The sequence below is a fragment of the Apus apus genome, chromosome 2, assembly GCF_020740795.1.
Source record: "Apus apus isolate bApuApu2 chromosome 2, bApuApu2.pri.cur, whole genome shotgun sequence".
NCBI classification, from domain to species: domain Eukaryota; kingdom Metazoa; phylum Chordata; class Aves; order Apodiformes; family Apodidae; genus Apus; species Apus apus.
In genome coordinates this window covers 62,600,363-62,628,040 of record NC_067283.1, presented here as the reverse complement: position 1 = coordinate 62,628,040, position 27,678 = coordinate 62,600,363, and the positions used below count along the sequence as shown (strand labels likewise).

Here is a 27,678-nt window from a genome sequence, read left to right as displayed (position 1 = left end):
CTTTGGCACAGGGCTGTTGGCAGGGCAGAGGGACAATGGTGTTACCCTTTTTGTCATTGATTGCAGAATTTTATGCTGAAAGGGAGTTTTTTTTCATTAGTTGGGTAAAGCCGTGCCAGACTCTGTGCACATCTGCCATTCTTATTTGTTAATTCTGTGTTAATAAGTAAAAGTTTTCATTTCTAAACTGGATTTTCATGTTAAGCCGTTACAGTACCACAGTTCTAGCCCTCAGTTCTGACTTTTAACCCTGTCTATTTTAGACAGTTTGAACTATGGCTTTCTCTGCCCCATTTTCTTGCTGTCACAGAATTTCTTCAGAGAATTTTACTAATTCCAGTAAGAATTTTTGTTTGTTGTTGCAGCTCTCTACTGACTGTAATTAATTATTTTTCTTTTCTGAGTCATTTATCTTTTATTTTGCAGGTTGGTGAGAGGCAGAGAGTTCTGGTGACAGAAGAATCCTTTGATTCCAATTACTATGTTGCTCACAATCCTTTCTATGAGCAGGTATGGTTAAATGAACAAAGTAACATCTCCTTGTTTTATTTTGCTTTCTGATAATCTCAGCAACACAGTGTGCCACAGTGCAAAAAAAAACAAGTAAAGAAATAAGAAACATTTTCCAGGAAAGGTGTGACCATCCAGAGGACTTATTTATGAGGTATTTTGTTTCTGTGTTGTAAATACAATTTACCTGAAATTGTATTAAGAAGTACACAGTAGCTCTAGGAACATACAGCAGGAGAAGGGTACATGCTATATATCCAAGTAACATTATTTGAATAGTTTAAGAAGCTCTTGATTATGGCAGTAATTTTAATTTCTATGTCTCCAAAGCATTGTTTTCTGAATAGCTGAATCTTGATAATTTCTGTACATATTTCAGAAAATCCTTTCAGGAAATGCCATTTGGAAAAAAAAAAAAATTAAAAACAATTTCAAACAGTCAGTGTCAGAAGCTTCCGTAGATTAACACTGCCTGATATGTTGAATTTCCTTCTATGTATTTTCTACAAATTAATTCTTTCCACACAGAAGCTTTATCTTTGAGCTAGGAAGGAAGAACAGCATCTATTTCACAAAATTATTATTTCTGTTTCTATTAGATATCTGGTTCACTAATGATTTTTTCCTCAGGGTTTTCTTTTTTATAGCTCTCTTTTTTTCTTTTGTTGCATCTTTAACCTCTGTCTAATCTTGTATATTGCTGTTCCTTGCTTTTGTAGCTTATCAGTTAGATTTTAGGAATGTGATTTTCCCTATAGAGATTAAATATAAATTGTTTGGGGCTTTTTAGTGTTCAATGCTTGCTTTACAAAAGTTTCATTAATTAAAAGAAAAAACAGTATATGCAAAAAAAGTGTTGTTGTTTTATGGGGTGTTTGTCCCTTGTCTAATACATCTCCTGATTGGGACTGGTAAAGAATACACAAAGTACATATAAAAATATAGGGAGCAATTTTAAATTGTATTATGGAAGAAATACTTTCAATTATTAAAATATATGTATTTTTCCTAAAAATCTTGTGTGTGGCATGCTTGTCAAAGGTAACATCCAACTGTTCACCTAGGTAAGGACAAGACTTGGTGCTCGTGAGTGCAGTGCTACACTGACAGACTCCATTGTACAACTGCAGTTCACATTTGCAGAGGTGTCAAAAGAGAGCTTACTGAAGAAAAAAAAATTAATCAGTAGAAGGAAAATTGGCTTCATCCTGGCTCAAACCAGGACATTAAATGGTTTTGGGAATGTAGTTTAAGTAGTTCATTGAACAGAGTAGTCTAAAGTGTACCAAGGGCACTTTGCCGGAGCAACAGTCAAGATGAGGCTTTCTGTTGGTATAAATTTATTTCTTAGAAATATGGCTGGGGCTTTTTTAATAACAAATACTTAAAACAATGCGTGAGTGTATGCCAAGCCTGGCTGCTTGGTTCTTTACAGTACCTTCCAGTTGCATTGTAATACTGTCTCAGCATTAGGAGATGGCCTCATGTTTGCTGCTTGGTTCCACTCAAGTTTCAGCTTGCCCATCTCTGAAAGGCAAAGGTGTCTGCTTTTCTTGGAAGATGCCTAGGAAAATCAGCAGAATCTTAAGGTCTGGAAACTCCTGCAGTCATGAAAACCTTGACCTTTCAGGGAAAAAGGGAAACTACTGGTAATGATTTCCTCCAACTGGGACAATCAACACTTGCAATAGGTGAGATCAGAGAGGCACTATTTGGCAGCAAAATGCTCTCCAAATGTGGTTGGCATAGAGTTTTCATCTGAAAATTCTTTGCACCTGTTGTCTGAAAATAAGCCATTTAAAGGCGTTTCAAGTTCACCAACCAAAAATCAAGATATGTATGAGTTTGAAAAACTCACATTTGTGTGTGGATGGATTTCAACTAAATGAAAATAAGTCCCTCTGATATAATTGTTTAGTCAGGAAGTTACTTTTCTTTTTTTAACTGCTTTTCTACTTTTAGAGCTTTTTAATGCCATTTGTTTTTCCAGCAAAAAAGTGTTGTTCCCGTGTGTTGGCCTCTTCATTTGTAACATGCATGACCTAGGAACGTCTGTTACGTGGTATCTTTTGTGTGACGTTCTTATGGGGCTGTCTGATATCATGGTTGTGGAAATTCAGGAAAGGCTGGCATTAGTTACTGACCCAAGTAGCACAGTCATCCATTTTTACAGACATTCATTGTCGATCATGCATCTCAGCTGCACAATCAAAATAAGGGCTTGTGCAAACATAGTTTCTGTCCTGAAGCATTTGCGCACTGAAAAACACTTAAGAAAAAAACAAAAAAACAACAGTATAATGAGCTAGATATAATAATAGAAAGCTTTACAACAGTCTTTTTGGGTTCTGTAGTAGAAGTACCCTTGGGAACTGTTTGAGTGTGAATTCAAATGTTGCAACTTAGGCCCAATTTTCTTAACAATATAAAAGCGTGACTCAAGGAATTGGTTGAGTCAAAAAACTTGAAGAGTGCAAGCTGGAGATGCCACTGGTCAAGTGTGATAGGGGCTACAGTGTATGCTGGTGACTGTATTTCTAAACATTTGCTCTGGTATTTCTCAAAAATTGTTTTCTGAGTCAAAGCTGAAGACACTGGTATCCGTTGTGGTATTTAGTAACTATGTCTTTATTTGAAAGGTTCTTGTGCCAAAGAATCCTCTGTTAATGGGTAAGATGGTAGAAGTGAATATTTATGAAGCTGGGAAACATTTTATGAAGGGGCAGCCAGTGTCAGATGCCAGAGTTTACACTGCATCCATCACCAGACCGTTAGCAAAAGGAGAAGTTTCTGGTTTAACAGAGGTGAGTAAAAGACATTTTCTGCTTTACTACACTGGTAAAACAGCAACTGTTCAAGCATAATGATTCCATGCTGTGTATCTGTTATCATTTTATAGTCTCCCTTTTATGTATGCATGAAGCTTTAATTTTTCCTGACAGATTGAAATCTGACTTTAAAAGCTGTTTTTGCTGGTGTCCCTAGCTTTTCTTTGCTGATTATAAAGGCAATAATACCCTTGCTTCTTGTTCCAGGGTGCATGATGAGGAAAGAACTTACTAGAACTGGAAAGATTAAACACCAGTGATGATATAATTAAGTTTTATTCAATTCTAGTTTAGTGGAAGGATGAATCTGTTTGTTTTAATTTACAAAGCTGTTTTTAAAAAATATATGTATTGATTACAAGTCTGTTAAAAAAGGTCAAAATTGGGTCAGAGATTCAAATTAAATGATGAATAGAGGTACTGAATATTTTAAATATTTTGGGAAAAGGGCAACATCTGATTTAGTCATGTAAAGAAAATGAAACTCTCTTTAAAAGAGATCTGATCCTTATTTTAGACCTCAGTAGATATGACTGTTTGCTAAGTATTCTCATACATTTCCTGGAGCTCTAGTTGTAAAAACTGATGGAGTGTGAAATGAAAATGTATATCACATTGCTAAGCATCATTTGATGTCCTTTCTCCAGTACTCTTGTTAGGAGCTCCAAAAATATGTAGCAATAATTTAGCACATGGAAGAGGGATAATTAGCAGTTTATCAGCCACCTTGCTGCTTTAGAGTAAATTGTTAACAAGTATTAAAATATATATGCATTGCTGTTGAAGTTGTAAGTAATAGTATTTAAAAGAAATAATCAATGCACACCTTACATGACTAGTGTTAAGCTAAGATGAAGATCCTTGGTCTCTCAATAAACCTTGCTATGGCAACACAGAGCAACAATAATGCACCTACTGAGATGTGCTTGGCAGATCATGAAACTTGAGCACCATCACACTGCTAAACTCTCCTTTGAATACTGCCTGTGTGTATGTGTATATTTGCCTCATAAGGGACTGTAAGAGCAAAAAACAGCCAAAACCCTCAAATTGTCTGGTTGGACTATGTAGCTGTTTAAACACAGCTCATTTTTTCGTCAGAACTTTTTTTTTTTTCCCCAATAATCTGCTGGAACAGAACCAAGCCTGTCATTAAACTGAGTATGTGCTGCCAGGAGCTTGTAGCATGGGAATAAGCAAGCAGACGGTTGACTGAAATTTTCTATGTTAAAAATGAGAGATAAAACTATTGAAATGGAGGATACTAATAATTTCCATAAGAACTCATTTAGATGTATAGACCTGCACATGCCCTTTGACTATGAATTCAGGTGAGTATTTATGAACAGGTACCTGGAGTGCCCAAGTAAATGACAACAGCATGCAAATGACAAGGCAAATTGCTTTTCATGACTTTGTGGCTGCCAATGCTCCTTCAAGGCAGTATCTTATTTATGTTTGTTCCACTGAACACATTAAGAACTTCCACTTTATGGAAAAAAATAGAATAGCAGTACTTCAGTTAATGGTACATCTTTTGTACAGGCAAACTGCAGCTGAGAGCTTTTAATCACATTAGGCCAATGTGTAATAAATGGAACATGTACTGAGATTGTTAGTGGTAAGTTCCTCCTAACAAATCGTATGTAAGTGGAGAATCAGTATCTTTCTTTAGGTTCCCAGAAAAAAAAAATTCAGTTGGTCACAAAAGTTGCCATTGTATTTTGGGTGAGTGAAATTTATATTTTGCGTGGTTGAACTGCTGGGAATTGTTTCCTACTAGTTATGCTCAAAATATGTAATCCTGACTCAAGGTGCTTATAAGCAAGATAAAAGGGGCAACATATGTCATATGTCCCTTCATATAGCTTGTTATGTGCACAGATGGCAGGTTGGGGAAAGAAAGAGACAACTCAGAACCTACGTGTATTCAGATGCTCCCTCAAAAGTAACCAAAGATCTTGGATCTTCAAGCAGATCCCAAGGGTCTCTCAGGTTTTCAAAAGGGCAGAATGCAAAACTGAAAACTTGGAAAACTTTTACATTGTCAAGCTATAAAACTGTATCATGGAGAGAAGGAAGAGTTACCTAAAATAGGTTATAAAAAGCAAAAAATGAAAACAGAAATGGCCCTTTCTTCTTCCCACTTTGCACACAAATGAACAAGAATTAGGGCATGCCTAACATTCCCAGGCTTGAAAGGATGGGTAGCCAGCTGCTAGCTGGCTCTTTTAAGACCAGGAACATTTCTTTTGCTCAGCACAGCTGTCCTGTGGGCCAAAGCTCTTTTAGGCACCAACCAGCATCCTCTAGCTGTTGTGCTACCTGAAATGCCCAGGAAATTTCTATTGGACTCTAGGCTCATGGTGTCATTGGTATGACTTCCGTTCAACTCCTCCATCTTTGATGGTCCATGAGGAGAGCTAGTTCAGAGAAGCACTGAATGTGCTTTAAATGTAGAGGCAGTTAATCTAGATCAAAACAATGTATTAATGGGCTGTAAACATTTCTATACTTCAGTCCATTCCCATTCAACAAATCTCTTGGCTCTTTCCTAATGACTGTGTAAAATTACTGGGGCTGCAGTGCACACCTCACAGTTCAGCATGTTGCACAAGTACTGTGAGAGAGAGGGACAGATTGCTGAGTCAAGGCTGTAGGATTGTAGACAGTCTGCAGCAGTTAAAAAGATGATATTTTTTGCCTGAATCTGAGGCATTATTTGCCATTATCAACAGTATTTTCAGTAGCTTGCATAGGACACAATAAAAGATAATTCAAAATGCATCACTGTACTTCTATCTAATGTTACAAGCAATTTCATTAGAAATAATCTAATATCTAATAAGGAATGTTCACAGAAAGAGAACATTTCAAAATGTACATTTTTTAAGGAAATGTATTTTCAAAACAGGACATTTTATAAGGAAATTAATCATATGACCAAAAAAAAAAGTTATTAAAACTGAGAGCACCACAGTGTGAGGATGTCAGAACAAGCCACAAACCCATCCTGAGGAAGAAGAAACTTCTGTAAATGCTGTGATGAGTAATAACTCTGCAATTGTGTGCTCTCTGTCTCGTCTGCTACGTCCCTCAATATTTTTTTCTGACAAGTTCAGCGGGAGCACCACAAGAAACGCAGTGTGTTTGACAGAACAGTTCTAGATCTGTTTCTTTACCCTGTCAACTCCATGACTGGGGTGAGAAATTGGTCCAAAGAAATACATGAAGTAGGTCACCAACTGGAATCAAGAGATGGGACTGTAAAAGGAGAATTCAGCATGTCACACAAAGAGCAATTTACAGACTTCATGAAATGTCATGCATCGAAGCCAATAAATATCAGTATTTATGAGGATATTTCTAGCATATCATTTTATCATGCTTTTTCAAAATATGAAAAACACACCTAATACGTATATCCATTAATGTATTAATGACGGAGAGTTTCTTAGCAGTTGACATATTCTCATAAGAGAAGAAAATCATTACTAAGTAGATGGGATTAGAATAAGGTCTTGACAGTCAATAATGTTAGGCTCTGTGACAAAAGTTGGGAGGAATGTCAGAGTCAGCCACTCAGGTTAAAAAGCTGTCAAAACAATCAGACTTACTGATTGTGGTGGACATAGTAAGTATTAAAATGCACAGGTGTTTGCCAGTTGGTTTTTTTTTGTTTTGCTTCAGGATGATTTTTTTTTTATTAAAACCTCTCTAACGTGAATGATGTCTACATGTTGCAAATACATTTGGAAATTTCTAGTAACTCAGAAATTTAAATCTACTGTAGATTTATTTGGGTTTAAAATGTGCTTTTGCTGATTCCATAATGGAACAATGTTTGAAAGTTATATGGCAGAGGATATATAGGTGAAAGTTGAAATCCATAAAGCATGAACATGTGTAAAGGCATTTTTGTATTTAGTTCTTGAGAATCTTAACAGGATATATGTGGAGTGGGCATTAAAAAGCATTGACAGTAACTGAGTTTCACAGGAAAACAAGATGTAAATGCTGCAGATGTGGTTTCCTTTCACTGGGGTAGGCTTATAGCTGAGCAAGCATTAAGTTTGTACTTCAGCATTTTGAGATTCAGTAAAGCAGTATATATAGCATGTCTGTTATGTTCTTAAGCACTCAAGTAAACTTAGTTTTTGAGATTTTGGAAGAGAGTTTGCAATACACATAGTACAGAGTACATTGTCACTGGATGATAGTTTTGAAAAGTCAGCAGTGTGGGTCAATGGTCTGAATGTCATTTAATTTAAAAATAACATTTTAATATTTCTGTTAGTTTTATTTGGCCATGTTTTGGGATCTGGAGAGTTCCTCAGCAGCATAAAGAAAAATACCTAATAAAGACACCATGTTTACAAACAAACATTTGCCCAAATGTAATCATTAAAAAAAAGAAAAATCTGCAAGAATATGATCTCTTGTTAGAAATGGAAACAGGGTATGTTGTGTTGCTGTACTCCAAAAATAATTCTAGTTGTGTACATATTTTCTATGACTAGAGAAAAAAAAAATTGCAAGATGAGAAATATATGAAGAAGAGACCAAAGGGGTGAGGGATAAAAATAAAAGGCTGGGTACCTGCCAGAATTGTAATGCATTGCCAAAATCAAAATCCTGTAAGTCTGAGGGCCTTTGGTGGGAAATTTTAATCAGATGGAAAATTAGGGCAATAAAAATAATTAACAGGGTATTTAATTATGTAGTCATGATTATTTTGTGTTCATAATTCCTGTTTCTGTAATGCATCTATGACTGACTTTCTCTTCAAACAAATATAGGCACATCTTCCTCTCAGTTACCTGTTTTTCATTGTTTTATGTGGTAACATTCTCCATGTCTTAACACTTCCCTTGTGAACAACATCTCTTGTTGTGAGCCTGGGATCTTGGTGCACATCTCTGTGGCTCCCAGGCCATGGTAACATCCACAGTTGGCCCGTTAAGCTAATACCTATTCAGGTCATTGGGATCTTCAGAGGAACTGAGGAGCATGCCACTGATTTTCAGTCAGAAAGCAATTGCTTGGGCAGTCTTGTTCCTTTTTCTCTCCAACCTGCCTTCATTTTTTGCAGTAGGTTATAGTAGTATTGTACTTCTGGGTACTACTGAAGAAGCTTTATGTTCCTGGTCTCTTAGTTAGCCACAAGTATTTTCTAGTTACATTAGCACAAGATGACCTCTGTACATCACCCAACCTTTTTTCTGATGTTAGGAAAAAGGAAGGATGCATATATCAAACACTTCTTTATAGCCTGCCAGAAAGAAGAATCAACAAAGCATAGCTTAAAGGGAATACTCTGATCTCAGGTAGAAAGAGAGCTTCACTTGTGGGCAAAACAAAATGGAATACGGGAAGAAAATATCTTCTGCTGGAAGAGAAATTAAAGAAATCATGTCAGAATTGAGATCTCTGTTGGAAACTTCCTTCAAGGATTTGGAAAGAAATGTGAAAGATGTGCATGAAACTGAGTTAGTTATTAAGCACAGTTTTTACATACACTGGAGTTTCAAAGTGGTGGAAAACTTTGTTCCTCAACAGGAGCTACAGATTAGGGGAAAAAGAGAATGAGAAAGGAAATTTTGGATCAAAAAATGACATAAAGGTGTGAGGAGAGGAGTCTTGAATAAAATTACAGAAACTATAAAAGATATGAGAAATGCAAATGAAAGATCAGAATTTCCAAAGATGGATACAGTAAAATAAAATACACCTTTCACCTCTCTTGGAAGGCTATTTGCTCAGTGTTCTTTGCATCACAATGTCCAAGAAGGGACCGTTTGAGAAATATGTAGGGAAGTTTCTACTGAAGATAAATATACTAGCAAAAAAAAGGAACATTTTCTATATAGAATAGTTTTCAAGTAATACTTCGTGAAGGTACGGTGTAATATTTGGTAATTTTGCATTCTGTACTCTTGTGATCTTAGAAACAAAGGTTTTGTTGCCATGTTGCTCTTCCTCCCTCTTTCTCTGAAACAACTGACTGTAGTGTAAGGCATACCAATAGTTAGTGCTTTTGCATGTATTAATCTGTTTATTTAATGTGTTAACTCACCTTCCTTTCCAGTTGTAAATGGAGGTCATATAAGATGCTGTTAAATCTTTCTTAAGTAATCGCTTTCTTTTATGTTATCTTTGGTTATTTCACTGTCACCATGAAGATAAAATAAGAAAAGGGGAATTTCCTTTATAAGAGTGGAACTCTAAGTCATCTATGGATGTTTTTAAACGGGACCCTCAAAAGTCTTCTTTATCCCTGTTCCTTAGATTCTGATTTTTGTGATCTACACTTTTATCTGCTCATCGTTAGCTTTGTTTGGGGATTTGAGCCGACTTTTAACTTTTCTTCTACTTGGAAGCCCAACGTTTCTCAGCTTAGAACTGGAAATTCATGATGGATTTTCTTATGGGCAAAATAGGTTTTTCTTTCTGGATTTAGCTAAGTCCTGGACTGGATCACCTGTAGTTCTTGGGGAATTTTAATTGTCCTCAGGAACATGATTAACAAATATCTGCTAGAAACATCTGAGATGTAGGCCAGCTGCCTTGGGTCAGTGTGGGCTAGGTGACCTCTTACATGTATTTCCAGCTTTGTCTTCTGTAATTCTATGAACATTTCAACTTAGTCAAGAATTATTTGACGACTAGCAAACTAGAATACAAGGTTTTTCATTGATCCAAAACTTTTTTCTGCATTGCATGGAAGGTTAAAATACATAGAGGTGATTTAAGGCAGCATACCCAAGAGCCATTGTAAGACCAAGTAGTTTTATCCTGAGGTCTTTGATTTAATGGGCATGTTATTTTTCTGCCCGTCCCTCAGCAAAGCTGAATTTCAACTGCATTGATCAAAGCTCAGCTGAAACAACACCTGTTACATAGCCCCTTTTCAAACAAATGCTCCCTCAAGTCGCTTTCAGGTGAAACGATCTGAACTTCAGTTTATTTACTTTTCATTTCCTCAGCAGTGTTATTTGGCTGAATGTCACTGTCTAATCACTTCAAATTACATAATTATGTTAATGCTGTGCAGTGCATGCAACAAATGGAAATAATAATGACTGGGATGATTCAATTACAAGTAATTTTTGGGAGAATGACAGAAATGTTCTATCCCTCCTGCCTCCAGAAGTAAAATTTCAAGTGCTAAAATATTTCTGCCATTTTTGTGTATAATTTCTAGTACTTGACCTGCAGATGCTTTGCTGTGGGATGAGTGGGTGGGTTCTGCTCTCCCTTAGCAGAGGGACAAACTGGAAGTGTGTAGCCATGGTAATTTTAACTACTTGACACTCCCTGTAGTATTTAGGAGTTCCTTTTAAAGTATTTTTTCTTTTCAATCATAGTGTTAGCAAATATTCTCTTTGGAAGGAATCAAATAACACTTGTTTTAAATAATGCTCTATTATTTAATGTACCAGGTTATGAATTCACTAAGTTTTAATTGGCTTTTGTGGGAGGGAAATGCAGCAGCCACACTTTCCACAATTTTTCTGCTGTTTTGGAGTAAATCTATTTCTAACTCATTGTGCCAGAAAAAGTCATTATAGCTTTGACTTTCATGCTTCTCCAGCAGAGTTTAATACAAAAGAAGGTAAAGGATATTCAGCCTATGTTTACATTGTATCTTTGCTTATCATATTTAGTCATCCTTTTTCTTTTTGTTACTACTCTTTAGATCATTAAAAAGCTCACGTAGGCAACATTACTCTCGCCATTCCTTCCTTCTCTCTCCTTTCTCTGCAAGCAAACACAGCCAGAGGCACAAGATATTTATGTCCTGTAAAATATTATTTTTATACCTGCTTCTCATCTATTTATGCTGTAATTGTAATAGTCTTCCTACGTGAATGTTTAAATGGGACAGCATGAAAAAGTCACATGGAGATCATGAGAGGAAACAGGGTTTAGAGGAGTGATACAGCTTTCCCCATCACCAGATGAAAGGTCAGCAGGAGATTCATTTTACACATACAAGATATTGGAATGTTAAACTTCTGCCTCTTGGACATATATTTGTTGCCAGAACTACTGAAGTAAGAGGGTTCATAAGCTTTGAGACTGTTACGAAGATAAATGTTCAGGAGGTTTTGTTAGAGTCTCAGTAGATTAGTGGTTTTGTAATAGTCTAAAAATCATCCTTTGTGCTCTTGTTGATTCCCTTAATGAAAATTTACTAAGATAGATAGAAATTTTGCAAATAGCATTTTTTGTTCTGACAAATCTTTTAAAAGAGTTGAGGTGTTCCAGTAAGATTAGGATCAATTGAAAGTCATACTAGAATACTGAGATCCATTAATAATCATAGTTTCCCTCTCAGACTTTGATAGTATTTGGATACGGTGACTTTACATTTGTGGTTTTAATATTCTTGTCAGTAACACTAGAGACTTTTTGCTGGTGTCAATAAGGTTAAAAAAAAGGGGGAAAGGTTTTTCGGTATGAGGAAGAAATCAATTATTTAACCTTTTGACAGTATTAAATTACATTTTGTGTATGGGTATGTCTGCATATAAAAATTCAAAGGTAAATTTAAGAATGGCTGTGTTTTTACCTGAAATTAAATTGCAGTTGAGTAGTAAGGATGAGGTTGTTCTGTGGCTACATTGGAGAAAATGTATCTTAAAGTTTCCAAATGCCATTCTTCAGTGAAGTGGATGTGGAATTCAGAGCCTTAAATTTAGTCCACCAAGGATATACTCCCAGCTACACTGGAATATCCAGTGAACTTACTGCATCCCTGTTTAATATATTTGAAAAACTATCCTTAAAAGACAGTCCACAGAAAGTTGTAATATCTAAGCAAGCTTAGTAAGCTGGTGCTTCTTCAAGAGCTGCATATAGTAACATCGTGTTTATACGGGCTGTATTCCATATCAGATTTAACATTCACTCTAGATCCTTTGTCATGTAATCAGATCAAAGTCTTGTTCATGTCATTAGCCACTAAAGCATGTTGTTGCAGATTTACTGGACCAAACAGCAAGAGAAATAAACCCTTGCCCTCCCACTACAATCTCTCACCCAATCCAAGATTTTTTTTTAAAGAAGTCCTCTCAAGCTACAAGAGGAGTAATCACTTTAAAAGTTTTGTTCTGCCTCTAAGAAACTTGGCTCATTGCCTATAACATTGAGGGTTTTCATAAGACCTGACGTACATTTATTTAACTTTTGGTTCAGTTCTTATTTGCAACAAGTTCCAAAGCAAGCTGTTCCTCTGGGCTTCATAAAAGACTTTAGAAAAGTAACTAATTATTTAAGCACTTTAATCAAGCTGTTCAAAGACAGCTTTACCTGTGGTTAGTGTAAAGTACGCCTATCTTGATTACCTTCCTCTCACTACTTCCCACTGGGTATTTAGATTACTTGAAGGATTCCCCCACCTCTAATTTATTATTTCAGATGTTAGGACCCTGCGTATAGACAAAAAAGGATTTTCTACTGACTTATTCCAGGCTTATTCAGGCTAAGTCACTCTTTCCAGCTAGAATCTGAGAAGTGTGACTGGATTTGATGTAATTGTCTGAGCTGGCACTGGGAAGGAGGAATATTGCACTGAATTTAGTCAATGAGAAGCATGAGGGGTTGTGGTAGTGGTGTGATATGGTTAGTGTAGATAGCCCAAATCTCATATACATTCCCACTAAAGTAAGATTAGCACTCTTATCTGTTTGCATGGTCCTTTTGGTATTATGTCTTTCTTTTTCATTAGAACAGATTCCAAAGCTTGTTCATCATTTTCACTGGGAGTTTGCTCCAAGCAGATTCTCAGGTGTGCATGTTTTGAGGTTCCAAAAGCATCAGAGGGCTTCCAGCATTGTTTTCCTGTGTTTGAAACTCAAGCCCACAGGATGTTAAAATGTTAGCATATTTACTTCAGTTTCTTTTACTGGAGTCATAACCACAACCCAAGTTTAGTGTAATAATAAATTATGAACTTGGGAAATTTAGGGCATATTTCTTCCATCCTAGATTGTATTAAAAAATGAGGATTTGGAATTACAGTGAGGTAAGATGTACTTCATAAGATATATGTTCTTCAGTTATGCTTCAGCTTTTAATTGTCAAGGTCACAAGCACTGGCATGATGTCATTTTTAATTAAGATACACAGGTGTAAAGTCAAAACTAAAGCTGAACTACATGACAGTCTAAGCCATCGAGATGTGCTAGAAATAATATGGATTTTTTTCATGTAGTCTTCATTGTAGAGAAGGGCTGGAAAATAATTTCTAAAGTAAAAATATTAATTTTAAAAAAATTTCATTTATAAACATTTCTTAAAAAGAATTGTGCATTTTTAGTTGGTTTAGGTGATGGCAAGCACACCAGATTAATTGAGAGCCTGAAGGCAGATCATGTTTGACCTATGTAGCTCAACATTCTATAAGAAAATAACTATATCCCAGCTTCTGGCTTGATGTAAGTCAACAAATGCTATAATGAATGTTGATGTTGCTGTGCTTTCGGTGTCTTCTTTATGATACTTTTCATTTTGCCATTTTATCTGCCTTGGACCAGTAGAAACACTGTTTTCTGGAACATGGCCTGTAAAGAAGCCCTCTCCACAGATGCAGAAGCATCTGGTCCTTATACTAGTGCAGAAATGACCAGCCTCTGGTGTGGGACAGCCACCAGAAGAGTTCACCTGCCTCACTAGTTACTGTGCAGTACTCTTTTTTCCAGTGGCTACCACGTCAATGTCATATATCTCAGAGCCTGTGTTACATGTGGAGAAAGAAAGCTAGTAGCTATTAATCTCATTATGAATTTATGTCTGGTTGTGTGATTGGCAAGGCATGGTAGTGCCTTGAATAAACTCATATGGCATATCAAAAAGGATTGACCACCCATGTACTACAACATAAGATTGATGTGTGATTGATAAATAGTGAAAGGTATGAAACATGACTGGCTGGAGAGCCAGATGTCAAATACAAAAAAAAAAGAAAAAAACCCATGGAAATTATTATTTTTTCATTAGTATCAGTATAACCATAGAGTCCTTGAAACAGTATTACATGAAAAATTTAGCCAGTAGATATCTTAAATTTCAAACTTATGGATTCCTCTTCAAAGCTATATATATGCTGAGGCAGAACTTTTAACAAATGTTCCATTTTGGTTTGGAGTGGCTTGGAAATTTTTGTGAAAATACTTCTGTTTGAACAAAGTTGTAGGCAGTATATTTAAGCTCTTTTGGTCAAAACATCACAGAGCTACAAAAACTACCTGTGCATAATATTGATCAGATGGATTTCTGGTCCTCAAGAGAGGATTTTGTTATCAGGACTAGAGGATTTCTTTATAAAACCTCATCCCTGTTTTGACATGACTTCATACGTGATCATATGTAAGTCATTTTAGTCGGTCTGACTATGCTTTATCTTATCTGTATGGAATCTGTTTTGCAACTCTCAGATACAAAATCTCTGATAAGTGCAGATAAGATCATTATACTACGAAAGGATGGCTGTGAATATCTGCTTCTGACACAGATAGGTTTTTTTTTCCGGATACAAGAACTTTAATTTGCTAAAGTAATGGAAGTAGTGCTTAGAGTGCTTTTTCTCTTTCAACTATTCAACATGTATCTCTGTCCAAAGTAATGTTAGTTCATTATTTTTTCAGTGAGGAGCACTTAAAATTCCGTAGCATCATCAGATTTTGTCACAGCACCACAGGGAAAAGCCAGATACATAGCTCTTAGTAGCTGGAAAGGAATGAACTAGAGTTATGCTTGGGTTACATGATAAAAAAACCTGTTGCTGTGCTGTTAAGATAATCTTCAGTATGGAGACATGAAGCAATTTAAAATCCGAATCCATCAATTTGTTGAAGACTAGGTTAAGTCCCACAGTCAACATCCTGTGGGCTTGCACGTCTCAACCCTATAGGCACATTGTACCTGTTTGCCATTTTCAGGTTGTCTTCTGTTTTATTTGTGTTTATCTCAGATTTTCTTAATGTCTTTTCCTGAAAACAGTGTCATTTAGTACTACCTACAAAACAACAAAGCAAGCTGTATCAAAATATTACGGGTTGTGTTGTACAGACCAGTGTCTTTTCTAAGTAAAGTCTTAACAGTGGAATGACACTGAAGATCTATAATATATGATAAGAAGAAATTAAGAATAGTATTTCTCATGTACGTGTGCACAAATTGTTTGGAATGCAAGGTACTCTGAATTAAGGGAATTCTACAGTTTAAGTTGCTCTTTTACATGCAAATGCCAACCATGTTACAGTTCAGTCTTGCGTTATATACTTACGCACTGTTTTCACACACACATACAGATTTGTTTCCTTCTGTGAACAGAACTGAGATTATTTATTTAATAATCTATTGTTAGATACTTTTCCTCTTCATTGTTCATTGTGTAATAGTGTTATTTGCTACATCCTGTTTCAACCTCACTCTCAAGGAAGCTATTCATTTTTTTCTTACCTTTCCTATGACAACCATCACTAAATTTCTGAGTGCTTCAGAAACAAAAATAACAGTTTATTTTTACATTATCCTCCTGACACACAGCTTTTGTCTTCCCATTCGTCTTCTCACGGATGAAGACAACGCAGATGTTCAAAGTGTCCATTAGAACAGTAGTGTAGTGAATAAAATTGATGGTGGTCAGTTCAAAATGCTTGCAACTAGAAATGTAGAAATTACTAAAATTTTGAGCGTGTGTTGAACCAATTGCAGCAGTGACTCTTCAGCATTTAAGAGAAATTAACTCCAGATGAAATCTCAGAGAAAAAGAGGAGACCAGTACTTGCTACTTCACTCTTACTTCCAGAGGAACTGGTTTTCTCCTCATGAGCTAATCCTAGAAATTATTTGTTATGACCTGATAGAGCATAGCATGTAAAACCAGTGTGGGAGAAGACTGAGGTCCAATGGATTCATTGGAGGCTCTCAGCTGAGGTACAAATTGCCAGTTATTTGATCATGATAGGGCACAAGTTGGTGCTTATGCACATCAGTCCTTTCCAGATACAGAAGTGGGTTGTCTAGTTGGACCACCCTCTGAACGATACAAATGCTCTCCTGAGGGGAGATATTCGTTACAGCCTGTAGATTGGATACTTACTGTTCTTTGATGTCTTAGACAGAGTGCCAAGGTGCTATCATGATTATCTAGCATAAAATACACAGCAAGCCAAGAAAGGTTTTTCTCATGTAATCTTTATTGTGGAGAAGGGCTTGACGAATCGTTTGTAGAGACTGGGAATACAGAGATTGTGTTAGAGCAGTTAGGCTTGCTAAACACAGAAAGTAACCATTGTTTGAAGTTTCCATGAGAGAGTCCTTCATTAACTGCAGCTGAACTTGACTGAGTGTGAAATTAAAAAGAAGACTCAGATTTCAAGACACTCCCTTGGGTGCTCAGAAGTATGGTAACTGGCACAGTGGGAGACCTCATAAAACAACTGAGGATACTTAAGGGAAAGAGGCCATGACAATATGAAAAAGAAAACCTTTGTGTTATCACTGAACCCATAAAGTTGGTCAAGATAAGTCACACTTTATTAACTGTTAAATGTCAGACTTGTGTGAAATGCTTTTTGCCCATGTCTGATTCCAGCTGTGCTTGGTGAGCATCTAGTCTCAGGAACCGGGCAGAAAAGTCTGTGAAAATGAATGTAAGTGAAATTGTCAGGAGACAGCATCTTAGGGCATTGCTTAGCTTTAATAAATTGTATTTGAAACTTAAACTTGACAAAGTTAAAAGATTTTAGGGGCTAAGTTGGCTTTTCACGCTAACTGGAATCTAAGCCAGGAATTGTAGAGACCTGATTGATGGCTCGTGTTATGGCACTGAAGACACTTCAGTCTTCTTTGTTTCTCTACCTGTAAAATGATGGAGGCACATAAATCCCACAGCTACCTACTGGAATGGAATTTCAAACCCTGTAAACTAGTATCATTCCTAAATACTAACAGCACTCATTTTATAGCATGTTTATTATCTGTGAGGTTGGAATGTAAGAAGGGCCATATCCTTTGTCTCTGATTGCCTTATAATACAATGTTGAAGTCACCTGGGAACTTTACATTTGTAATGCTCTGTTCTGTAGGAATAAATGAAAACACTATAAATTCAGGACTGTGACATAGTCTAAGATTAAGGAGGAGGCTTTAGCCGAGATTATGTACATCTATCAGTTTATTCTAGTTTTTTCCATTTGAAAGATCTTCAAAAGCTTTTCTTGATTTTGAGAGAGAATGTCCCTTGAGATATTTCTTGGATATTTATCACAGTGTTCTTTGCAAGTAACAATGGTTCGAAAGGCTTTTAGTATTTTCTGCTTTCTACCAATCGGGAGTATAGAATCTCTCTTTAAGTGTTTTAATATGTACTCAGGGAGTTCACTTTGAAGTAAAAGCTGTATTACTCATTTCACTGCTGATAGGTAGGTGAGTATCATTCAGTTATATCAGTGAATCTTGTGGTATTAATATGTATTTTCAGATCTAGCTATTCATTTCACTGAGGTATGCTTTCTGATGGAAATGTTTTGTGTCTTTGCCTGTAGCTACTGTTGACCTCTATATAATTGTCGTTGTTATTTCAAGATTTAAAAGGAAAGCAAAAAGGTGCTGGTCTCTGAGGGCTTGTGCTGTAAAAAAGTACATCATATTTCATTTAATAATCTAATTTCTAGAACAGTCTTTGAGCATTCAAAATACTCTTAGGTCTTTATCATTCTTTCATCATCCAACAAAATAAACTAGTAAAATTGTTGTATTTTAAACACAACCTTAAAATACTTACTTTAAAAAAACCCAAACAAAACAACAACAAAAAATCACTATGGTCCTTTTAAAGAAGGAGCAAGCTGGAATCCTGTGGAAGGATATCTACAAAGACAGGCCAGAGTATGCACACTGAAAAATGATATCTAGTGTTATTAGAAGTAAATGTTCATCCTGTAATTCACTGTAATGTGTTTTCAAAGCCATGAAACCTGTGCTGGAGATCTCTAGGAAACAGATTTGTCTGTTAGCCAAGTAATTACCAGATAAGTGCCCAGAGCAAGCACCTGCCATCCTCTTCATAAAACTGTGCTATGCACAGGGAAATAAATAGTGACAGATCCCCATCCTGAATTTGTCCACATTGTACTGCCAGGTTCATTCTTCATTTCAAGTCATTGCTTCGACAACTGTGACTTTCAAATCATACACTTTTTCCTTTTAGAAGATCCCTCACTTCTCTTGTATTTGCAAGTGCTAACTGGAATGTTGGTTTGCACGCCACTTGTTTCCAGCATGGTGATTGACACCCCACCCACCTTATTAAAAGGAAAAAAAAATAAAAAGAGGCAGCTTAGAATCCAGACATCACACTGACTGTTTTTCAGAGTGTTGCTTCTGACCTTGAATAACAGGTTATTTTGACAATTTGTTATTTGAAACTAAGTCACTAAGTTTAATAACAGCGCAAAATATATGTAAAATAAGAGTCAACTCCTGGCTGGAAACATTTATAAGGAAATATAAAGAAACAGGCTAAAACAAGTTAGTATAATGGAAAGCAGCACAACACTATTTTAAGCATTTTGGAGGTGTTTTTTTGGCTTGAGATTTCTTGCTTGTTTGTTTCTCTACTTTTTGTTTCTTTTGTTAGTTGATCTTTTGGGGTTTTTCCCTCCTCCTCAAAGTGTACATCAAAAAGGGAGTCATTTAATAAGCCCCAGTTACTCACCCTTCTGTCTCACTTTTAACTGCATTATGAATCTTGAGGGAATAGTCCTATAGAATATTTGGAGGAGGAAGAAGAAGAAAGGCAAGGGCCTACCCATAGGCAGGAACATGGAAGAGAGCAGAGAGGTGTCTGCCAACAAAAACACCAGTGAAGGCTTGCAGTAATGGTGGGAAGTTCAGGTACAGTAACTTACAAAGAGATAAGTGGTTTCTTTTACACTCTTGCATGGGAATATTGAAGTTTGAATTTAATGTTAAGATAGTTGAGAAGAAGGTTCCAGAGGTGGATCTGTGTGACATGGACAGAAAGTCATGATAGGGCATGTGTCGCCAGCTGTTTATCACAGGCATGTCACTCTGAATTTGTGTTCCTATTGTCATCTCTGCTTTTGTTTTTTAGGGGAGATGATACAGTTCAGTGATGCAGGAGAGAAATGGGGAGAAGTAGAAGGAAAAGAGGACAGACAGGAGGAGATTGTAGTAGTAATCAAGGTGTGAGGTAGTCAAGTAATGGGAAATGTGTTTTTTTCTACACTGATGGAAGGAATCAGACAGATCCTGTAGGTTTTACTGGGAAAGAAGAAAGATTTTGTTAACTTGTTCTGCAGGTCAGGAGTAAGCCCTAGTTAAAGATGAACTCCATAAGGGATGACAAACCTGGAAGAAACTGTCAGATTTTATGCACCTGAGCTTAAGGTCAGTCAATCTCTATATCCTCCCATTATTAAATGTGTTTTATGTTTGTGTTTGACCATGGTCCAGCTGCTAGGAGTTGCTTACCTGACTTGATTGGGTCATGTGTAGTGATCACGTAAATTAGGATTTGGTAACTGGAACGAGTTCAGTGTAGGGTCAGAGAGCTGGTCAGGGGGAGGAGTACTTGGCCTGTTCAAGGCCTGGAGAAGAGGTGACTTCGGGAGACCCTGACAGAAGCCCCCCCAGTGTCTATGGAAAGGTTATGGAGAAGACTGAAACAAGTGCTTCATAGTGGTGCATGTGGGATTACAAGAGACATTAGGCATAAATTGAAATGAGAGGTGTAGACTAGACATGGAGAGAAACATTTTCCCCATGAAGACAGTCAAGCAGTGGAACAAAGGCCCAGAGGGGCTGCGCAGTCTCCATCCTTGAAGGTTTTCAAAGCCCAACTAATTAAAAATCCCTGAGCAAACCAGGCCATAGCTGACCCTTCTTGGAGCAGGAGGAGGGACCAGATGCAGTCTGAATTATCCTAGGATCTAATGACAGACAGTAAGACAGTTTTAGTGACTGCAGCTATTTGCAAGATGCTTTGATTGATTTATTTTCATGCAGTAACTTCAGTGGTAATGATTTGGGGTTAATGGATTAAGAATCCTAATTATTGCTAAGACTCTGACCATTTACTGAGAAATTAATAATAAATCTTTATCCTTCAGCTCAGTTCTTCGCCTCACTGACTTACTGAAGCATAAAATCATGCATCACACACATACACAAACACACATGTATATATGCACACACAAAGAAGAAACAATATGAAATTCCTTTGCGAAAGTGCCTGGCTGCTTTATTTATTTTTTCAAGGTTTCTTCAAATGGGTAATTCAAATGGGTACATTCCATGGGTATTTGGAATCAGTGAGTTCCTAGGAATGATAACATCTGCCACAAGCATGCTTGTAGACAGCATTTTCCCTTCACAACATAGTGCTGTGTGCCTTCATTGGAATATATGGTGGCAGGGATGCTTCTTATGGGAATTATTGTGCTAAATCCATTAGAAAAAATTTTCTTATGCCATTTATTTTCTACTTTAAGAACAACATTCCACATTTGCAGAAGGCTGGTAAAATTTCATAGGTAATAAATCAAAGGAGCTCTCTTAATACCTACAGAATTAAATGTGTCTTCTGGATCTATTCAATAAAATTACGTATTTTTTGGATGTGTAATCTGTGTGACCTTCAATAACTGTTTGTTTTTTAAATCTGAAAAATGCCTCCAAAGTGTAACAGCCCAGAGTTTCAAACTGCACAGTAGGATATGTGATGCATATTTTAACATCTTTTCTTTTAATTTGTCACACAGATTTGTTGTGCATGATTATATGAAAGTCCGTGTTTTTAAAGCCAGTAGTACAAGTGTGTAAGATGTATTTGGTTGGGCTAAAAAATTCAGAAGTCTAATTTATCTTGAGATATGTTCAGTCAAGTAGTTTTTCACAGCAGTTAGCTAACACTTCAAGCTCTAACAGTGCCCCTGAGCCATAAAAGAAATTTGCATGTAAGAAATGTTTTGAATCTATTAAAACCTCAGCTCAGAGCTAAAGAGTTTCTCTCATGTCGTTGTTGACTAACATGAAGTGAGATCTTATAAAAAGCTAGGCTGTGATCGACAGATGCCAAAGCTTAGGTTTTGATGTGATTATATATTTCTTTCATGCACGGCAGTTTAAGTCTGGGACTGGAGCTTCAGAAAGACAGCAATCAATAGGTCTGTGCAGGAGTACACAAAATACATTACTCCTGGCAGTTGACAAGGCAGAATTATTCAAAAAATAATCTGAAATGCATTTGATCATGCACTAGAAGGTTTAATAATTTATATTATACCTTATTAGCAAAGTCTTCTGTTTATTTTGTGGCTGCCAAAACAAGATGAAAGGCTGCCTCCATGGAAATACAAGATGCTTAGCTCAAAGTGTCTGTCTTTGCATTTCAGCTTAATAATTTCACTTCCTCCCCTCATTTTGATTAACAGTATATAGGTTTAAATCTTATAGTACCTTTTCCTTCATTGCAGTCCTTTCTAGTCAGACCAATGCTCCTTAATAAAAAAAAATTCTACCAAAGGGTTTATACCTATCAAAACTTAAGTTAGTATAAACACATATTTCTGGGAACTTTTTAACTGTAGGATTTTCTCCAAGTATCTTTTTGGTGAAAGAGGCTTCAAATTTAGTTCTGAAGTCCACTAAAATGAATCATTATGCTAATCTTCCTGAGTCTTGCATCTACAACAGTGTGATTTCTGAGTTCAGCTTAAGAAAATTGCAACTTTGACCAGTGCTTGTTTATAGTAAATATCACCAGTTATATCAGTTCATAATATTACAGAAATACCTTTAAGATTTCATTGAAAAGCTAATGCATTGCAAATATTTTATCTAGAGATACAAATAAGGACCTTTCAGAATTAATACTAATGTAAAGTGAGAGCACAGAGAGTTGACAAATGAGATCTTTACCTCCACCCAGACTTTTTACACCAGAGGTGCATAAAGAGGCGGTAATGAACTTGGTTTTCTGTGGAGAACTCCCCTCCCCACAAAACATGAAATACTTTTTCTGCAGGTTTCTTGGATAGCTCTTCAAGGCAAAGTGTACAGGAGGATCCCACAGTGTAGCACTACAGTATTGCAAACTCTAAAGCTCATGACAACCCGAATAAAGCTCTTGTAGTTTGTCTTGTTTATCCTAGAAGGCTTAGTTTTAGTTTCTGTAACTTCATCCTCTCCTTCTCTGTACACTATACATGACCATATATACTGTATACATCACCTGAAAACTAGGTCTTCAAACAGAGCCTACAGAAGGACTGTTTGCCCAAATAAAGAAATATGTACATTGTTTTTCACTAGCACAGCTGGTAATCTGGTACTTTTATGTTAATAAGAACTGGTGATATTCTCGACAGGCACTTCACTGTTGTCCAGGTTGCAGTGAAGGCCACTCCACCCTTAGCTCAGGCTTAGGGGAGTGCAAGAACGTGGTCAGCCTAGCAGAGCTCTTCCTCTTCCCACTGAGTTTTGTGCTGTGCCTTGCAGACTTGCACAGCAGACTTTTAGGAAGAACCATCTACCTGCAGGTGTCTCTGAGAGATTATCCTGTTTTTAAAAGCTGTTGTATGAATTGCAGGAGGGACAAAAGACTGCCGTTTTCTAAAGGAGCAGGAACCAGATGTACCCATTTTTTACAAATGCGTCCTCTGTGACAATAATTATGGAAATTTTCAAGGAAGACGAAGATATTACCCGTATGTCAGTGTTGCAAGGCAGAATTCTGGGACAAAGTAGAGAATAGTTCTTAAAAAACATGGATCAGTTTAACATATTCCTTAATTTTCTTGAAAGAGAGTATTCAGCAGAGAATGTGTATCTCTGAAGAGACATGCTTTATCAAACAGAAATGCAGTAGTGTCTTAAGTGAGAAATTGTGAATTACATCTTAAAGAAAAGGGTCACTTTCATTTGCAAATTGTGATATATTGTCCCTGTAAGAACAGTTCAATCCCCAAGAAAATGTCTGAAGAATTCAGGATAGCAAGGTAATAGGAGTAGTATTTCGTGGATGCATCTTTTGAAAGAAAAAAACTGGCTTGAAGTGTTTGACAGGCACTTACATTATCTGAGATACTGCAAAAATCTGGAAGTTTTGAGCAGTTTGTAAAATGTGACTAGCAATAGGAACAAATGCATCAGAGTTCAAAATAGAAGGAAAACAAAAGCATAGTGAAATTACGAGAACTGCACCTTCAACCCAGTTAAGTTTAAATATTTGTAAAATACTGTAAGAGAAACCCTGGTATACAGAAAGAAAATTGAAAATGGGTTCAATATATGTATGATAATCTAATTTATGGGAAATAGAGGAAGTAAGGAGGAAAATGGGGCTCACAACTTTTTAGGCTGACTTACTCAGATGGAATAGCACTGGGACAACTGGCCATTGGGCCAGTGGCATTCCCCACCATCAGAGCTTCTCAAACCTTGCTAAAATCTCTTTTGCCATTCTGTCTGACGAGCAGTATGCAGCACTACCTAATGCATATGCATTGCATATCGCTGTAGAGGTTTAAGAAAACAAGATGGTAATCAAAAAAAAACCCAACATCAAAATTATACCAACAAGATAAGACTGTTTGGTTTTATGTTGGAAAATAGAAAAAACTGTAAAAGAGAAATGAGGTGCCAGTGAAATCACAACTGCACTGGAAAATGAATGAATGCATGAAACACTGTTGAAAAAAGAATGCAGTGAAACACTGATGAAAAAAGCTCCTCAAAACTTCTTACAAGTTGAAACTTCTGCTTGGGTGTTCTGCTAGCTATCCCCAGGCTTGCAGAGACAGGTTGATAGGAACTAAGGCTGACCATGAGAAGAAGCATTGAGGAGAAAGTTGCAAAGTCACTGATGAGGTACTGGCCCTTTGTATCTGTTTTCTAAGGGACAGCATGTGTTCTTGTGCAAGAACCTTACTGATTATCAGGCTGTGTAGAAATACTTAATAAGGAGCTGGGAGCCTGATTGTAGTCAGCCAGATTTTAAGTCATGAATTGGTGAAAATTTAATATCAGAAGAAATCAGGTTTTGGTTTAATTGATATTTTTACAGCCTTATCCATTCTTTTAAATCACCTCAGCCTTAGTGTAAACGTATGAACGATACATATAAAAACAGGTAATGACCATAAATTATGCACCTTAGGTTGGTAGATATTTGTGAGACCTGCAAAGAGAAGAAAGGCTTTATGAATGTCTAGAAAGAATATATTGAGTTTTGATTAATACATTAACAAACCCTTAATAATGTATGGTTTCCACTTTATTCTGTAGGCAAAATTTCATCTTCTTTGATTATTTGGGGATAAAATAGCTGTGGCCAGTTATTAAAATTTTGGGTGCCTTAGGAATTGATTGTGATTAATAACAGTATGAAGCAGTTTCATAGTTTTTGATGAAACTAAATTATTCTGTGCAATATAGACTGAAGTCCTGGAGTAGTGTTGTTCCTGTGCCTTGCATTGTGGAGAACAACACCCCAGTTTGCTTACTGTTTCCTTTTCCTCTGTTGAGCCAGTTGATGGTCTTCTAGGTATAGTATATAGAGGTCCTTCTCATTTCAGAGGTTACTTACTAAGCAACTTTACCTGTGTGAATTCTGATCTAAATCAATAATGCTGCAGATGTTAGAATAGCATTTAATGCCAGGCTGTCAGGTGCCCCTTTGATGCTTACTTACATAACTGGTAGTAGTTATTTTCCTTTTACAGTTATCATAGTGGAGCTGATTCCTGAAATGGAAGCAGAAGGCAGTTACAGACAATTTGAGTGGTGCTGTCACACTTTTATGGGCAGGCACCTTTCTTGGAGCTTTGATATCTCTTCGAGTTGGCCCAAAAATACATTTGGTAGAGGAGGGAGTGGGGCATTGTGTATTTTCATGTGACCCAGTTTTACCCTGACTTGATTCATATGAACTGTGAAGAGGGAAAAAAAATAATATGGACTAGTTCAAAACCTTTTTTAACTGAAAAATTTCAAACCAATTAAAAAATCAAGCCAGGCTCAGTTGAATTCTTAAGAGATTGTTGAAATAGAACAAAAAAAATAATTTATGAACAGAAATATTGCATCTTATGATGAAAGATCATTACACCATTGTTTAATTACACCTTTACACTTATGCCTATGTCATTAGAGTACGGTTTTAATAAATGTTTTACTTTTGAGTACCTACAACGCTGATGTGCTGAACTGGACAAGGTTGCAAGAGAGAAGAGTTTCTTTATCTTTCCACTTCGAATTTCAGCTGAAACAGTAACTCAACATCTCTAACTTGTGCTGTAGTGAGAAGTCCCCGTATTCCGGGGGTCTTGGTGCTTGAAGTCAGGTTGAGAATGATAATGGCAGGCACAGCAGGGAACTCCAATTCGATATACTGAATGAGGTGAGTGTTTTAGCACAGCTGCCTCCTGAGGGTCAATGGAAAGGAAGAGCCCGGTGGGAGCGTTTTCAAGCACCACTGAGCTGGCACACCAGGAGACCGTGATTGACTTTAGAAGAGCCCTGCTGTGCAAAGGATTGTTGTGTTGTGGTCCCCTTTGTCACTGGTTAGACCTTTCTTTTGAAGAAGCCCAGAATGGGAGAGTAGTGAGCTAGCAGCAAAGCAAACAAAAAATAATCAAACAACACTGAGGTCTGGAGATGTGTTTCTGTTGCTAACAGCTTTGTTGATTTGGCAGTTAATTTCATGAGCAAGATTGACTTTGTATGGCATTGGTAAGATTTCTGTATGAAAAACTGAGGACCTGATGATGATTATGCAGTGCAGGTTGAATTGTGGTTTGTCTTGAGAAGGGTTATTATTCTGAACCTGAATATAAAGAGATTCTATTCCTGTTTGGTATGTACAATCAGAAATACATAGCACAGTTTCAATCTTAGTATGTATATTTCTTCACAGGAGCTCAGACACGCGCCTCAGAAAGGCACAAACTGGAAAGCACACCCTTCTGCTGAGATCCCAGTGAAAACACCATTCAGCTCTTGGATGCCTTTGCAGCTCCCATGGCAACAAGGAGGTGGACTGAAGATCCTGTCTGTCAGCCTGGCTCTGCTGGCAGTTCTTGTTATGTTTTACTACAGAGGAATGAAAACAGAACTGTGAACTGAATGAGACTTTTATGAAAACAATGAAAATGCTGTTTAAAAATCTTCAAAGGACATACTTTTAACAAAAAAATATTTAAAAAAAAAAAAAGCTAATATAAATTGGGCAATAATTTGTACTCACCCTATGCCTTTCCTGTCATTCATAGGAAAGAATGTTAATAAGCTCTAAGGAGACCTATCTTGCAAAAACGTGAGACCTTTGGTTGGCAGAACAGTTTATTGCATCTTTCCTCTTCTTTTTTTCTAAAATGGTGCAATGTTTGCATCTCTTCCTTGTTTCATAACTACCATAGCAGGTAAAACTGCATGCTGGAAACTCATGAAGTTTGTAAGAAATCTTTCTGTTGAATGATGTTGGTAATCTTTTATGGTCAGAACATTTAAAGCTTTCTTCAAGATTTTGCTTAATGCAGCATGATGGTTTGATATGTGTCTTTAAATCAAACACTGCTGGGCCATTAAAGTTGGTCATTTGTTGCTATTGATTTTGCTGTCATGTCTGAAAGAATCTTTGGCCTGCCATCTTGCCTCTCCCAACTTCACAATGAGTTACAAGGCTTTTTTTAATACAACAATAATTATTTTTTACATAGAAATAGTTTTAAAGATCTTGGGGTTTGGTCGTTGAATGGGAAGATGGAGTTCTGGAGGTAGACTTCTGTTAAAAGATGGATTTAACATGGTTTCTATAGATACAGCATAATGCTCAGAGAACAAATGTGAATCTTCTATGAGCTGTGCGCTGGATCGTACTGTGTGTAAGACAATATGACTCTGGTAGTAGGGAGGATACATTTTGCACACTGTGAATTTCTAATTACTGTCTTCAAGGCATTTTTGTGGTGACAGGATCTCCGCACATCTTCAGATTGTGCTGGTCAATCAGGGACTGGACTCTGTGCCCAGTTCTGCCAGCACCCAACTGCATGATATTATGTGTTCGTTCGTACATGCCTGGCCACCTGTCTGGATCTTCATCCAAACTTCCACTTGCAAAGTCTGTTCAAAATCTTCAGAACAAGAACCGTGGGGTTTTTTTCAGTATGGTTGTGTTTTACCCTGCACAGGCAGAGCTGAGCTGCCTGTGTGGCTGTTGTGGTTTAACCCCAGTAGGCAGCTAACACAGAGACACTCGTTCACTCCTCCACAGTGAGATGGGGGTGAGAATTGGAAGGGT

The 27,678-nt window shown here is 36.9% G+C and overlaps 1 protein-coding gene across 2 annotated transcripts in view; it reads left to right on the top strand.

Annotated features, from left to right (window-relative positions):
• Window positions 1–26,986, top strand: part of CDKAL1 (CDK5 regulatory subunit associated protein 1 like 1) — a 418,797-nt gene extending 391,811 nt beyond the window's left edge. For both annotated transcript variants that reach the window (XM_051610858.1, XM_051610859.1), the window contains exons 14-16: window positions 427–510; window positions 3,150–3,314; window positions 26,293–26,986. In XM_051610858.1, coding sequence (XP_051466818.1) covers window positions 427–510; window positions 3,150–3,314; window positions 26,293–26,496 — 453 coding nt within the window. In that variant the 3' untranslated portion in view covers window positions 26,497–26,986. The remainder of the gene's footprint in view (window positions 1–426; window positions 511–3,149; window positions 3,315–26,292) is intronic.
• Window positions 26,987–27,678: the final 692 nt, after the last annotated feature.